Below are 14718 nucleotides of genomic sequence, written 5' to 3'. Positions count from 1 at the left end.
CCACATCATAACATACCAGCTAACCACATCATAACATACCAGCTAACCACATCATAACATACCAGCTAACCACATCATAACATACCAGCTAACCACATCATAACATACCAGCTAACCACATCTTAACATACAGCTTAACATACCAGCTAACCACATCATAACATACCAGCTAACACATCATAACATACCAGCTAACCAACATCATAACATACCAGCTAACCACATCATAACATACCAGCTAACCACATCATAACATACCAGCTAACCACATCATAACATACCAGCTAACCACATCATAACATACCAGCTAACCACATCATAACATACCAGCTAACCACATCATAACATACCAGCTAACCACATCATAACATACCAGCTAACCACATCATAACATACCAGCTAACCACATCATAACATACCAGCTAACCACATCATAACATACCAGCTAACCACATCATAACATACCAGCTAACCACATCATAACATACCAGCTAACCACATCATAACATACCAGCTAACCACATCATAACATACCAGCTAACCACATCATAACATACCAGCTAACCACATCATAACATACCAGCTAACCACATCATAACATACCAGCTAACCACATCATAACATACCAGCTAACCACATCATAACATACCAGCTAACCACATCATATCATAAACATACCAGCTAACCACATCATAACATACCAGCTAACCACATCATAACATACCAGCTAACCACATCATAACATACCAGCTAACCACATCATAACATACCAGCTAACCACATCATAACATACCAGCTAACCACATCATAACATACCAGCTAACCACATCATAACATACCAGCTAACCACATCATAACATACCAGCTAACCACATCATAACATACCAGCTAACCACATCATAACATACCAGCTAACCACATCATAACATACCAGCTAACCACATCATAACATACCAGCTAACCACATCATAACATACCAGCTAACCACATCATAACATACCAGCTAACCACATCATAACATACCAGCTAACCACATCATAACATACCAGCTAACCACATCATAACATACCAGCTAACCACATCATAACATACCAGCTAACCACATCATAACATACCAGCTAACCACATCATAACATACCAGCTAACCACATCTTAACATACAGCATAACATACCAGCTAACCACATCATAACATACCAGCTAACCACATCATAACATACCAGCTAACCACATCATAACATACCAGCTAACCACATCATAACATACCAGCTAACCACATCTTAACATACCAGCTAACCACATCATAACATACATCATAACATACCAGCTAACCACATCATAACATACCAGCTAACCACATCATAACATACCAGCTAACCACATCTTAACATACCAGCTAACCACATCATAACATACCAGCTAACCACATCATAACATACCAGCTAACCACATCATAACATACCAGCTAACCACACCATAACATACATCATAACATACCAGCTAACCACATCATAACATACCAGCTAACCACATCATAACATACCAGCTAACCACATCATAACATACCAGCTAACCACATCATAACATACCAGCTAACCACATAAACATACCAGCTAACCACATAACATATCATAACATACCAGCTAACCACATCATAACATACCAGCTAACCACATCATAACATACCAGCTAACCACATCATAACATACCAGCTAACCACATCATACCAGCTAACATACCAGCTAACCACATCATAACATACCAGCTAACCACATCATAACATACCAGCTAACCACATCATAACATACCAGCTAACCACATCATAACATACCAGCTAACCACATCATAACATACCAGCTAACCACATCATAACATAACATACCAGCTAACCACATCATAACATACCAGCTAACCACATCATAACATACCAGCTAACCACATCATAACATACCAGCTAACCACATCATAACATACCAGCTAACCACATCTTAACATACCAGCTAACCACATCATAACATACAACATAACATACCAGCTAACCACATCATAACATACCAGCTAACCACATCATAACATACCAGCTAACCACATCTTAACATACCAGCTAACCACATCATAACATACCAGCTAACCACATCATAACATACCAGCTAACCACATCATAACATACCAGCTAACCACATCTTAACATACCAGCTAACCACATCATAACATACCAGCTAACCACATCATAACATACCAGCTAACCACATCATAACATACCAGCTAACCACATCTTAACATACCAGCTAACCACATCTTAACATACCAGCTAACCACATCATAACATACCAGCTAACCACATCATAACATACCAGCTAACCACATCATAACATACCAGCTAACCACATCATAACATACCAGCTAACCACATCATAACATACCAGCTAACCACATCATAACATACCAGCTAACCACATCATAACATACCAGCTAACCACATCATAACATACCAGCTAACCACATCATAACATACCAGCTAACCACATCTTAACATACCAGCTAACCACATCATAACATACCAGCTAACCACATCAACATAACATACCAGCTAACCACATCATAACATACCAGCTAACCACATCATAACATACCAGCTAACCACATCATAACATACCAGCTAACCACATCATAACATACCAGCTAACCACATCATAACATACAGCTAACCACATCATAACATACCAGCTAACCACATCTAACATACCAGCTAACCACATCATAACATACCAGCTAACATACACAACCACATCATAACATACCAGCTAACCACATCATAACATACCAGCTAACCACATCATAACATACCAGCTAACCACATCATAACATACCAGCTAACCACATCATAACATACCAGCTAACCACATCATTAACATACCAGCTAACCACATCATAACATACCAGCTAACCACATCATAACATACCAGCTAACCACATCATAACATACCAGCTAACCACATCATAACATACCAGCTAACCACATCATAACATACCAGCTAACCACATCATAACATACCAGCTAACCACATCATAACATACCAGCTAACCACATCATAACATACCAGCTAACATCATAACATACCAGCTAACCACATCATAACATACCAGCTAACCACATCATAACATACCAGCTAACCACATCATAACATACCAGCTAACCACATCATAACATACCAGCTAACCACATCATAACATACCAGCTAACCACATCATAACATACCAGCTAACCACATCATAACATACCAGCTAACCACATCATAACATACCAGCTAACCACATCATAACATACCAGCTAACCACATCACATCCAGCTAACCACATCATAACATACCAGCTAACCACATCATAACATACCAGCTAACCACATCATAACATACCAGCTAACCACATCATAACATACCAGCTAACATACCACATCATAACATACCAGCTAACCACATCATAACATACCAGCTAACCACATCATAACATACCAGCTAACCACATCATAACATACCAGCTAACCACATCATAACATACCAGCTAACCACATCATAACATACCAGCTAACCACATCATAACATACCAGCTAACCACATCATAACATACCAGCTAACCACATACCAGCTAACCACATCATAACATACCAGCTAACCACATCATAACATACCAGCTAACCACATCATAACATACCAGCTAACCACATCATAACATACCAGCTAACCACATCATAACATACCAGCTAACCACATCATAACATACCAGCTAACCACATCATAACATACCAGCTAACCACATCATACCAGCTAACCACATCATAACATACCAGCTAACCACATCATAACATACCAGCTAACCACATCATAACATACCAGCTAACCACATCATCATACCAGCTAACCACATCATAACATACCAGCTAACCACATCATAACATACCAGCTAACCACATCATAACATACCAGCTAACCACATCATAACATACCAGCTAACCACATCATAACATACCAGCTAACCACATCATAACATACCAGCTAACCACATCATAACATACCAGCTAACCACATCATAACATACCAGCTAACCACATCATAACATACCAGCTAACCACATCATAACATACCAGCTAACCACATCATAACATACCAGCTAACCACATCATAACATACCAGCTAACCACATCATAACATACCAGCTAACCACATCATAACATACCAGCTAACCACATCATAACATACCAGCTAACCACATCATAACATACCAGCTAACCACATCATAACATACCAGCTAACCACATCATAACATACCAGCTAACCACATCATAACATACCAGCTAACCACATCATAACATACCAACCACATCATAACATACAGCAACATAACATACCAGCTAACCACATCATAACATACCAGCTAACCACATCATAACATACCAGCTAACCACATCATAACATACCAGCTAACCACATCCAGCTAACATCATAACATACCAGCTAACCACATCATAACATACCAGCTAACCACATCATAACATACCAGCTAACCACATCATAACATACCAGCTAACCACATCATAACATACCAGCTAACCACATCATAACATACCAGCTAACCACATCATAACATACCAGCTAACCACATCATAACATACCAGCTAACCACATCATAACATACCAGCTAACATATCATAACATACCAGCTAACCACATCATAACATAACCAGCATAACCAACCACATCATAACATACCAGCTAACCACATCATAACATACCAGCTAACCACATCATAACATACCAGCTAACCACATCATAACATAACATAACATACCAGCTAACCACATCATAACATACCAGCTAACCACATCATAACATACCAGCTAACCACATCATAACATACCAGCTAACCACATCATAACATACCAGCTAACCACATCATAACATACCAGCTAACCACATCATAACATACCAGCTAACCACATCATAACATACCAGCTAACCACATCATAACATACCAGCTAACAGCTAACCACATCATAACATACCAGCTAACCACATCATAACATACCAGCTAACCACATAACATACCAGCTAACCACATCATAACATACCAGCTAACCACATCATAACATACCAGCTAACCACATCATAACATACCAGCTAACCACATCATAACATACCAGCTAACCACATCATAACATACCAGCTAACCACATCATAACATACCAGCTAACCACATCATAACATACCAGCTAACCAGCATCCATAACATACCAGCTAACCACATCATAACATACCAGCTAACCACATCATAACATACCAGCTAACCACATCATAACATACCAGCTAACCACATCATAACATACCAGCTAACCACATCATAACATACCAGCTAACCACATCATAACATACCAGCTAACCACATCCAGCTAACCAACATACCAGCTAACCACATCATAACATACCAGCTAACCACATCTTAACATACCAGCTAACCACATCATAACATACCAGCTAACCACATCATAACATACCAGCTAACCACATCATAACATACCAGCTAACCACATCATAACATACCAGCTAACCACATCATAACATACCAGCTAACCACATCATAACATACCAGCTAACCACATCATAACATACCAGCTAACCACATCATAACATACCAGCTAACCACATCATAACATACCAGCTAACCACATCATAACATACCAGCTAACCACATCATAACATACCAGCTAACCACATCATAACATACCAGCTAACCACATCATAACATAACCAGCTAACCACATCATAACATACCAGCTAACCACATCATAACATACCAGCTAACCACATCATAACATACCAGCTAACCACATCATAACATACCAGCTAACCACATCAGCTAACCACATCATAACATACCAGCTAACCACATCATAACATACCAGCTAACCACATCCATAACATACCAGCTAACCACATCATAACATACCAGCTAACCACATCATAACATACCAGCTAACCACATCATAACATACCAGCTAACCACATCATAACATACCAGCTAACCACATCATAACATACCAGCTAACCACACCATAACATACAGGGCATTCTGAAAGAATTCAGACCCCTTGACTTTGTCCACATGTTGTTACGTTACAGCCTTTTACTCTAAACTGAATTAAATAGTTTCCCCTCATCAATCTACACACAATACCCCATAACGACCAAAGAAAAACAGTTCAGGAATGTTTACTAATAACAGAAATACCTTATATACCTTAACATTTTTTATTTAAGAACTTTTAGAATAAGGCTGTAATGTAACATGTGGGAAAATGTTTGTTGTCCCCAGCAGGAATCGAACCCACGATCCTTGACGTTGCAAGTACCACGCTCTACCAATTGAGCCACACAATCAGATCGCACACAGTCATGTTGATGCAATGCAGTCAGCCAGGAACACCAAAGTAAACTCCTGGCTAGAGGTCAAGGGTCATACCTGCAGGGTGAGAGACAGCTGTAGGCTCTTGGGTCTCTGGGGCTCTGCTGCGTTGACAGGCTTCTCATTCAGACTAGACTTCTGCTGCTGGGGCTGGCACAGGTCAGCTAGAGAGAGAGGAGAGAGAGGAAGGGGTGAGAAAGAAGAGAGAGGAGAGAGAGGAAGGGGTGAGAAAGAAGAGAGAGGAGAGAGAGGATGGGGTGAGAAAGAGAGAGGAGAGAGTGGTGTAGTGATCAGTGTCCTGTACCTTTCTGGATCATTAGTGGTGTGGTAATCAGTGTCCTGTACCTTTCTGGATCATTAGTGGTGTGGTAATCAGTGTCCTGTACCTTTCTGGATCAGTAGTGGTGTGGTGTGGTAATCAGTGTCCTGTACCTTTCTGGATCAGTAGTGGTGTGGTGTGGTAATCAGTGTCCTGTACCTTTCTGGATCAGTAGTGGTGTGGTGTGGTAATCAGTGTCCTGTACCTTTCTGGATCATTAGTGGTGTGGTAATCAGTGTCCTGTACCTTTCTGGATCATTAGTGGTGTGGTAATCAGTGTCCTGTACCTTTCTGGATCATTAGTGGTGTGGTAATCAGTGTCCTGTACCTTTCTGGATCATTAGTGGTGTGGTAATCAGTGTCCTGTACCTTTCTGGATCATTAGTGGTGTGGTAATCAGTGTCCTGTACCTTTCTGGATCATTAGTGGTGTGGTAATCAGTGTCCTGTACCTTTCTGGATCAGTAGTGGTGTGGTGATCAGTGTCCTGTACCTTTCTGGATCATTAGTGGTGTGGTAATCAGTGTCCTGTACCTTTCTGGATCATTAGTGGTGTGGTGATCAGGATCATTAGTGGTGTGGTGATCAGTGTCCTGTACCTTTCTGGATCAGTAGTGGTGTGGTGATCAGTGTCCTGTACCTTTCTGGATCAGTAGTGGTGTGGTAATCAGTGTCCTGTACCTTTCTGGATCAGTAGTGGTGTGGTAATCAGTGTCCTGTACCTTTCTGGATCAGTAGTGGTGTGGTGATCAGTGTCCTGTACCTTTCTGGATCATTAGTGGTGTGGTGATCAGTGTCCTGTACCTTTCTGGATCAGTAGTGGTGTGGTAATCAGTGTCCTGTACCTTTCTGGATCAGTAGTGGTGTGGTGATCAGTGTCCTGTACCTTTCTGGATCAGTAGTGGTGTGGTAATCAGTGTCCTGTACCTTTCTGGATCAGTAGTGGTGTGGTGATCAGTGTCCTGTACCTTTCTGGATCATTAGTGGTGTGGTAATCAGTGTCCTGTACCTTTCTGGATCAGTAGTGGTGTAGTGATCAGTGTCCTGTACCTTTCTGGATCATTAGTGGTGTGGTGATCAGTGTCCTGTACCTTTCTGGATCAGTAGTGGTGTGGTAATCAGTGTCCTGTACCTTTCTGGATCATTACTGGTGTGGTAATCAGTGTCCTGTACCTTTCTGGATCATTAGTGGTGTGGTGATCAGTGTCCTGTACCTTTCTGGATCATTGGTGTGGTGGTCCTGTACCTTTCTGGATCAATCAGTGTCCTGTACCTTTCTGGATCATTAGTGGTGTGGTAATCAGTGTCCTGTACCTTTCTGGATCAGTAGTGGTGTGGTAATCAGTGTCCTGTGTGGTGTGGTATCAGTGTCCTGTACCTTTCTGGATCATTAGTGGTGTGGTAATCAGTGTCCTGTACCTTTCTGGATCATTAGTGGTGTGGTGATCAGTGTCCTGTACCTTTCTGGATCAGTAGTGGTGTGGTGATCAGTGTCCTGTACCTTTCTGGATCAGTAGTGGTGTGTGGATCAGTGTCCCTGTACCTTTCTGGATCAGTAGTGGTGTGGTGATCAGTGTCCTGTACCTTTCTGGATCAGTAGTGGTGTGGTGATCAGTGTCCTGTACCTTTCTGGATCAGTAGTGGTGTGGTGATCAGTGTCCTGTACCTTTCTGGATCAGTAGTGGTGTGGTAATCAGTGTCCTGTACCTTTCTGGATCAGTAGTGGTGTGGTGAATCAGTGTCCTGTACCTTTCTGGATCAGTAGTGGTGTGGTGATCAGTGTCCTGTACCTTTCTGGATCATTAGTGGTGTGGTGATCAGTGTCCTGTACCTTTCTGGATCAGTAGTGGTGTGGTGAATCAGTGTCCTGTACCTTTCTGGATCAGTAGTGGTGTGGTAATCAGTGTCCTGTACCTTTCTGGATCAGTAGTGGTGTGGTAATCAGTGTCCTGTACCTTTCTGGATCAGTAGTGGTGTGGTGATCAGTGTACCTTTCTGGATCAGTACCTTGTACCTTTCTGGATCAGTAGTGGTGTGGTAATCAGTGTCCTGTACCTTTCTGGATCAGTAGTGGTGTGGTGATCAGTGTCCTGTACCTTTCTGGATCAGTAGTGGTGTGGTGATCAGTGTCCTGTACCTTTCTGGATCATTAGTGGTGTGGTGATCAGTGTCCTGTACCTTTCTGGATCATTAGTGGTGTGGTAATCAGTGTCCTGTACCTTTCTGGATCAGTAGTGGTGTGGTGATCAGTGTCCTGTACCTTTCTGGATCATTAGTGGTGTGGTAATCAGTGTCCTGTACCTTTCTGGATCATTAGTGGTGTGGTAATCAGTGTCCTGTACCTTTCTGGATCATTAGTGGTGTGGTGATCAGTGTCCTGTACCTTTCTGGATCATTAGTGGTGTGGTAATCAGTGTCCTGTACCTTTCTGGATCAGTAGTGGTGTGGTGATCAGTGTCCTGTACCTTTCTGGATCAGTAGTGGTGTGGTAATCAGTGTCCTGTACCTTTCTGGATCAGTAGTGGTGTGGTAATCAGTGTCCTGTACCTTTCTGGATCAGTAGTGGTGTGGTGATCAGTGTCCTGTACCTTTCTGGATCAGTAGTGGTGTGGGTGATCAGTGTCCTGTACCTTTCTGGATCATTAGTGGTGTGGTGATCAGTGTCCTGTACCTTTCTGGATCAGTAGTGGTGTGGTAATCAGTGTCCTGTACCTTTCTAGATCAGTAGTGGTGTGGTGATCAGTGTCCTGTACCTTTCTGGATCAGTAGTGGTGTGGTGATCAGTGTCCTGTACCTTTCTGGATCATTAGTGGTGTGGTAATCAGTGTCCTGTACCTTTCTGGATCAGTAGTGGTGTGGTAATCAGTGTCCTGTACCTTTCTGGATCAGTAGTGGTGTGGTGATCAGTGTCCTGTACCTTTCTGGATCATTAGTGGTGTGGTAATCAGTGTCCTGTACCTTTCTGGATCAGTAGTGGTGTGGTAATCAGTGTCCTGTACCTTTCTGGATCAGTAGTGGTGTGGTAATCAGTGTCCTGTACCTTTCTGGATCAGTAGTGGTGTGGTAATCAGTGTCCTGTACCTTTCTGGATCATTAGTGGTGTGGTGATCAGTGTCCTGTACCTTTCTGGGTCATTAGTGGTGTGGTGTGGTAATCAGTGTCCTGTACCTTTCTGGATCATTAGTGGTGTGGTAATCAGTGTCCTGTACCTTTCTGGATCAGTAGTGGTGTGGTAATCAGTGTCCTGTACCTTTCTGGATCAGTAGTGGTGTGGTAATCAGTGTCCTGTACCTTTCTGGATCATTAGTGGTGTGGTGATCAGTGTCCTGTACCTTTCTGGATCATTAGTGGTGTGGTAATCAGTGTCCTGTACCTTTCTGGATCAGTAGTGGTGTGGTGATCAGTGTCCTGTACCTTTCTGGATCAGTAGTGGTGTGGTGATCAGTGTCCTGTACCTTTCTGGATCAGTAGTGGTGTGGTGATCAGTGTCCTGTACCTTTCTGGATCAGTAGTGGTGTGGTAATCAGTGTCCTGTACCTTTCTGGATCATTAGTGGTGTGGTAATCAGTGTCCTGTACCTTTCTGGATCAGTAGTGGTGTGGTAATCAGTGTCCTGTACCTTTCTGGATCAGTAGTGGTGTGGTGATCAGTGTCCTGTACCTTTCTGGATCATTAGTGGTGTGGTAATCAGTGTCCTGTACCTTTCTGGATCAGTAGTGGTGTGGTAATCAGTGTCCTGTACCTTTCTGGATCAGTAGTGGTGTGGTAATCAGTGTCCTGTACCTTTCTGGATCAGTAGTGGTGTGGTGATCAGTGTCCTGTACCTTTCTGGATCATTAGTGGTGTGGTGATCAGTGTCCTGTACCTTTCTGGATCATTAGTGGTGTGGTAATCAGTGTCCTGTACCTTTCTGGATCATTAGTGGTGTGGTAATCAGTGTCCTGTACCTTTCTGGATCATTAGTGGTGTGGTGATCAGTGTCCTGTACCTTTCTGGATCAGTGGTGTGGTGATCAGTGTCCTGTACCTTTCTGGATCATTAGTGGTGTGGTAATCAGTGTCCTGTACCTTTCTGGATCAGTAGTGGTGTGGTAATCAGTGTCCTGTACCTTTCTGGATCATTAGTGGTGTGGTAATCAGTGTCCTGTACCTTTCTGGATCAGTAGTGGTGTGGTAATCAGTGTCCTGTACCTTTCTGGATCAGTAGTGGTGTGGTGATCAGTGTCCTGTACCTTTCTGGATCAGTAGTGGTGTGGTAATCAGTGTCCTGTACCTTTCTGGATCAGTAGTGGTGTGGTAATCAGTGTCCTGTACCTTTCTGGATCAGTAGTGGTGTGGTAATCAGTGTCCTGTACCTTTCTGGATCAGTAGTGGTGTAGTGATCAGTGTCCTGTACCTTTCTGGATCAGTAGTGGTGTGGTAATCAGTGTCCTGTACCTTTCTGGATCAGTAGTGGTGTGGTGATCAGTGTCCTGTACCTTTCTGGATCAGTAGTGGTGTGGTGATCAGTGTCCTGTACCTTTCTGGATCATTAGTGGTGTGGTGATCAGTGTCCTGTACCTTTCTGGATCATTAGTGGTGTGGTAATCAGTGTCCTGTACCTTTCTGGATCAGTAGTGGTGTGGTGATCAGTGTCCTGTACCTTTCTGGATCATTAGTGGTGTGGTAATCAGTGTCCTGTACCTTTCTGGATCATTACTGGTGTGGTAATCAGTGTCCTGTACCTTTCTGGATCATTAGTGGTGTGGTGATCAGTGTCCTGTACCTTTCTGGATCATTACTGGTGTGGTAATCAGTGTCCTGTACCTTTCTGGATCAGTAGTGGTGTGGTGATCAGTGTCCTGTACCTTTCTGGATCAGTAGTGGTGTGGTAATCAGTGTCCTGTACCTTTCTGGATCAGTAGTGGTGTGGTAATCAGTGTCCTGTACCTTTCTGGATCAGTAGTGGTGTGGTGATCAGTGTCCTGTACCTTTCTGGATCAGTAGTGGTGTGGTGATCAGTGTCCTGTACCTTTCTGGATCATTAGTGGTGTGGTGATCAGTGTCCTGTACCTTTCTGGATCAGTAGTGGTGTGGTGATCAGTGTCCTGTACCTTTCTGGATCAGTAGTGGTGTGGTGATCAGTGTCCTGTACCTTTCTGGATCAGTAGTGGTGTGGTGATCAGTGTCCTGTACCTTTCTGGATCAGTAGTGGTGTGGTAATCAGTGTCCTGTACCTTTCTGGATCAGTAGTGGTGTGGTAATCAGTGTCCTGTACCTTTCTGGATCAGTAGTGGTGTGGTAATCAGTGTCCTGTACCTTTCTGGATCATTAGTGGTGTGGTAATCAGTGTCCTGTACCTTTCTGGATCAGTAGTGGTGTGGTAATCAGTGTCCTGTACCTTTCTGGATCAGTAGTGGTGTGGTAATCAGTGTCCTGTACCTTTCTGGATCAGTAGTGGTGTGGTAATCAGTGTCCTGTACCTTTCTGGATCATTAGTGGTGTGGTGATCAGTGTCCTGTACCTTTCTGGATCATTAGTGGTGTGGTAATCAGTGTCCTGTACCTTTCTGGATCATTAGTGGTGTGGTAATCAGTGTCCTGTACCTTTCTGGATCAGTAGTGGTGTGGTAATCAGTGTCCTGTACCTTTCTGGATCATTAGTGGTGTGGTAATCAGTGTCCTGTACCTTTCTGGATCATTAGTGGTGTGGTGATCAGTGTCCTGTACCTTTCTGGATCAGTAGTGGTGTGGTAATCAGTGTCCTGTACCTTTCTGGATCAGTAGTGGTGTGGTGATCAGTGTCCTGTACCTTTCTGGATCAGTAGTGGTGTGGTGATCAGTGTCCTGTACCTTTCTGGATCAGTAGTGGTGTGGTGATCAGTGTCCTGTACCTTTCTGGATCAGTAGTGGTGTGGTAATCAGTGTCCTGTACCTTTCTGGATCATTAGTGGTGTGGTAATCAGTGTCCTGTACCTTTCTGGATCAGTAGTGGTGTGGTAATCAGTGTCCTGTACCTTTCTGGATCAGTAGTGGTGTGGTGATCAGTGTCCTGTACCTTTCTGGATCATTAGTGGTGTGGTAATCAGTGTCCTGTACCTTTCTGGATCAGTAGTGGTGTGGTAATCAGTGTCCTGTACCTTTCTGGATCAGTAGTGGTGTGGTAATCAGTGTCCTGTACCTTTCTGGATCAGTAGTGGTGTGGTAATCAGTGTCCTGTACCTTTCTGGATCATTAGTGGTGTGGTGATCAGTGTCCTGTACCTTTCTGGATCATTAGTGGTGTGGTAATCAGTGTCCTGTACCTTTCTGGATCAGTAGTGGTGTGGTAATCAGTGTCCTGTACCTTTCTGGATCAGTAGTGGTGTGGTAATCAGTGTCCTGTACCTTTCTGGATCAGTAGTGGTGTGGTAATCAGTGTCCTGTACCTTTCTGGATCATTAGTGGTGTGGTGATCAGTGTCCTGTACCTTTCTGGATCAGTAGTGGTGTGGTAATCAGTGTCCTGTACCTTTCTGGATCAGTGTCCTGTCAGTGTCCTGTACCTTTCTGGATCATTAGTGGTGTGGTAATCAGTGTCCTGTACCTTTCTGGATCAGTAGTGGTGTGGTAATCAGTGTCCTGTACCTTTCTGGATCAGTAGTGGTGTGGTAATCAGTGTCCTGTACCTTTCTGGATCAGTAGTGGTGTGTGTCCTGTACCTTTCTGGATCATCAGTGTCCTGTACCTTTCTGGATCAGTAGTGGTGTGGTAATCAGTGTCCTGTACCTTTCTGGATCATTAGTGGTGTGGTAATCAGTGTCCTGTACCTTTCTGGATCATTAGTGGTGTGGTAATCAGTGTCCTGTACCTTTCTGGATCAGTAGTGGTGTGGTAATCAGTGTCCTGTACCTTTCTGGATCAGTAGTGGTGTGGTAATCAGTGTCCTGTACCTTTCTGGATCAGTAGTGGTGTGGTGATCAGTGTCCTGTACCTTTCTGGATCATTAGTGGTGTGGTAATCAGTGTCCTGTACCTTTCTGGATCAGTAGTGGTGTGGTAATCAGTGTCCTGTACCTTTCTGGATCAGTAGTGGTGTGGTAATCAGTGTCCTGTACCTTTCTGGATCAGTAGTGGTGTGGTGATCAGTGTCCTGTACCTTTCTGGATCATTAGTGGTGTGGTAATCAGTGTCCTGTACCTTTCTGGATCAGTAGTGGTGTGGTAATCAGTGTCCTGTACCTTTCTGGATCAGTAGTGGTGTGGTAATCAGTGTCCTGTACCTTTCTGGATCATTAGTGGTGTGGTGATCAGTGTCCTGTACCTTTCTGGATCAGTAGTGGTGTGGTAATCAGTGTCCTGTACCTTTCTGGATCATTAGTGGTGTGGTAATCAGTGTCCTGTACCTTTCTGGATCATTAGTGGTGTGGTAATCAGTGTCCTGTACCTTTCTGGATCAGTAGTGGTGTGGTAATCAGTGTCCTGTACCTTTCTGGATCAGTAGTGGTGTGGTAATCAGTGTCCTGTACCTTTCTGGATCATTAGTGGTGTGGTGATCAGTGTCCTGTACCTTTCTGGATCAGTAGTGGTGTGGTAATCAGTGTCCTGTACCTTTCTGGATCATTAGTGGTGTGGTAATCAGTGTCCTGTACCTTTCTGGATCATTAGTGGTGTGGTAATCAGTGTCCTGTACCTTTCTGGATCAGTAGTGGTGTGGTAATCAGTGTCCTGTACCTTTCTGGATCAGTAGTGGTGTGGTAATCAGTGTCCTGTACCTTTCTGGATCAGTAGTGGTGGATCAGGTGATCAGTGTCCTGTACCTTTCTGGATCATTAGTGGTGTGGTAATCAGTGTCCTGTACCTTTCTGGATCTGTGGTGTGGTATCAGTGTCCTGTAGTGGTGGTGGTAATCAGTGTCCTGTACCTTTCTGGATCATTAGTGGTGTAGTGTGGTAATCAGTGTCCTGTACCTTTCTGGATCAGTAGTGGTGTG

At 43.3% G+C, this 14718-nt stretch overlaps 1 protein-coding gene and 1 long non-coding RNA gene across 10 annotated transcripts in view; both read right to left on the bottom strand.

Moving 5' to 3' along the window:
* Positions 1 to 14718, bottom strand: part of mief2 (mitochondrial elongation factor 2) — a 55098-nt gene that overhangs the window by 24859 nt on the left and 15521 nt on the right. The window contains exon 4 of the mRNA XM_052515439.1: positions 6513 to 6619. Coding sequence (XP_052371399.1) covers positions 6513 to 6619 — 107 coding nt within the window. The remainder of the gene's footprint in view (positions 1 to 6512; positions 6620 to 14718) is intronic.
* Positions 6766 to 14386, bottom strand: LOC127928277 (uncharacterized). Of its 9 annotated transcripts, none has more exons than XR_008131158.1 (3): positions 14214 to 14386; positions 9896 to 9941; positions 6766 to 6979 (listed from the first exon to the last, which is right to left on the bottom strand). It is a non-coding gene; the product is annotated as an uncharacterized LOC127928277 (long non-coding RNA). The 9 variants fall into 9 exon arrangements; XR_008131161.1 differs by lacking the exon at positions 14214 to 14386 and adding an exon at positions 14050 to 14106; XR_008131155.1 differs by lacking the exon at positions 14214 to 14386 and adding an exon at positions 13968 to 14056.

This window comes from Oncorhynchus keta, unplaced genomic scaffold, assembly GCF_023373465.1.
Source record: "Oncorhynchus keta strain PuntledgeMale-10-30-2019 unplaced genomic scaffold, Oket_V2 Un_scaffold_2576_pilon_pilon, whole genome shotgun sequence".
Lineage (NCBI taxonomy): Eukaryota > Metazoa > Chordata > Actinopteri > Salmoniformes > Salmonidae > Oncorhynchus > Oncorhynchus keta.
The sequence above is the reverse complement of the archived record's forward strand: the minus strand, read 5'-3'. Positions and strand labels throughout refer to the sequence as shown.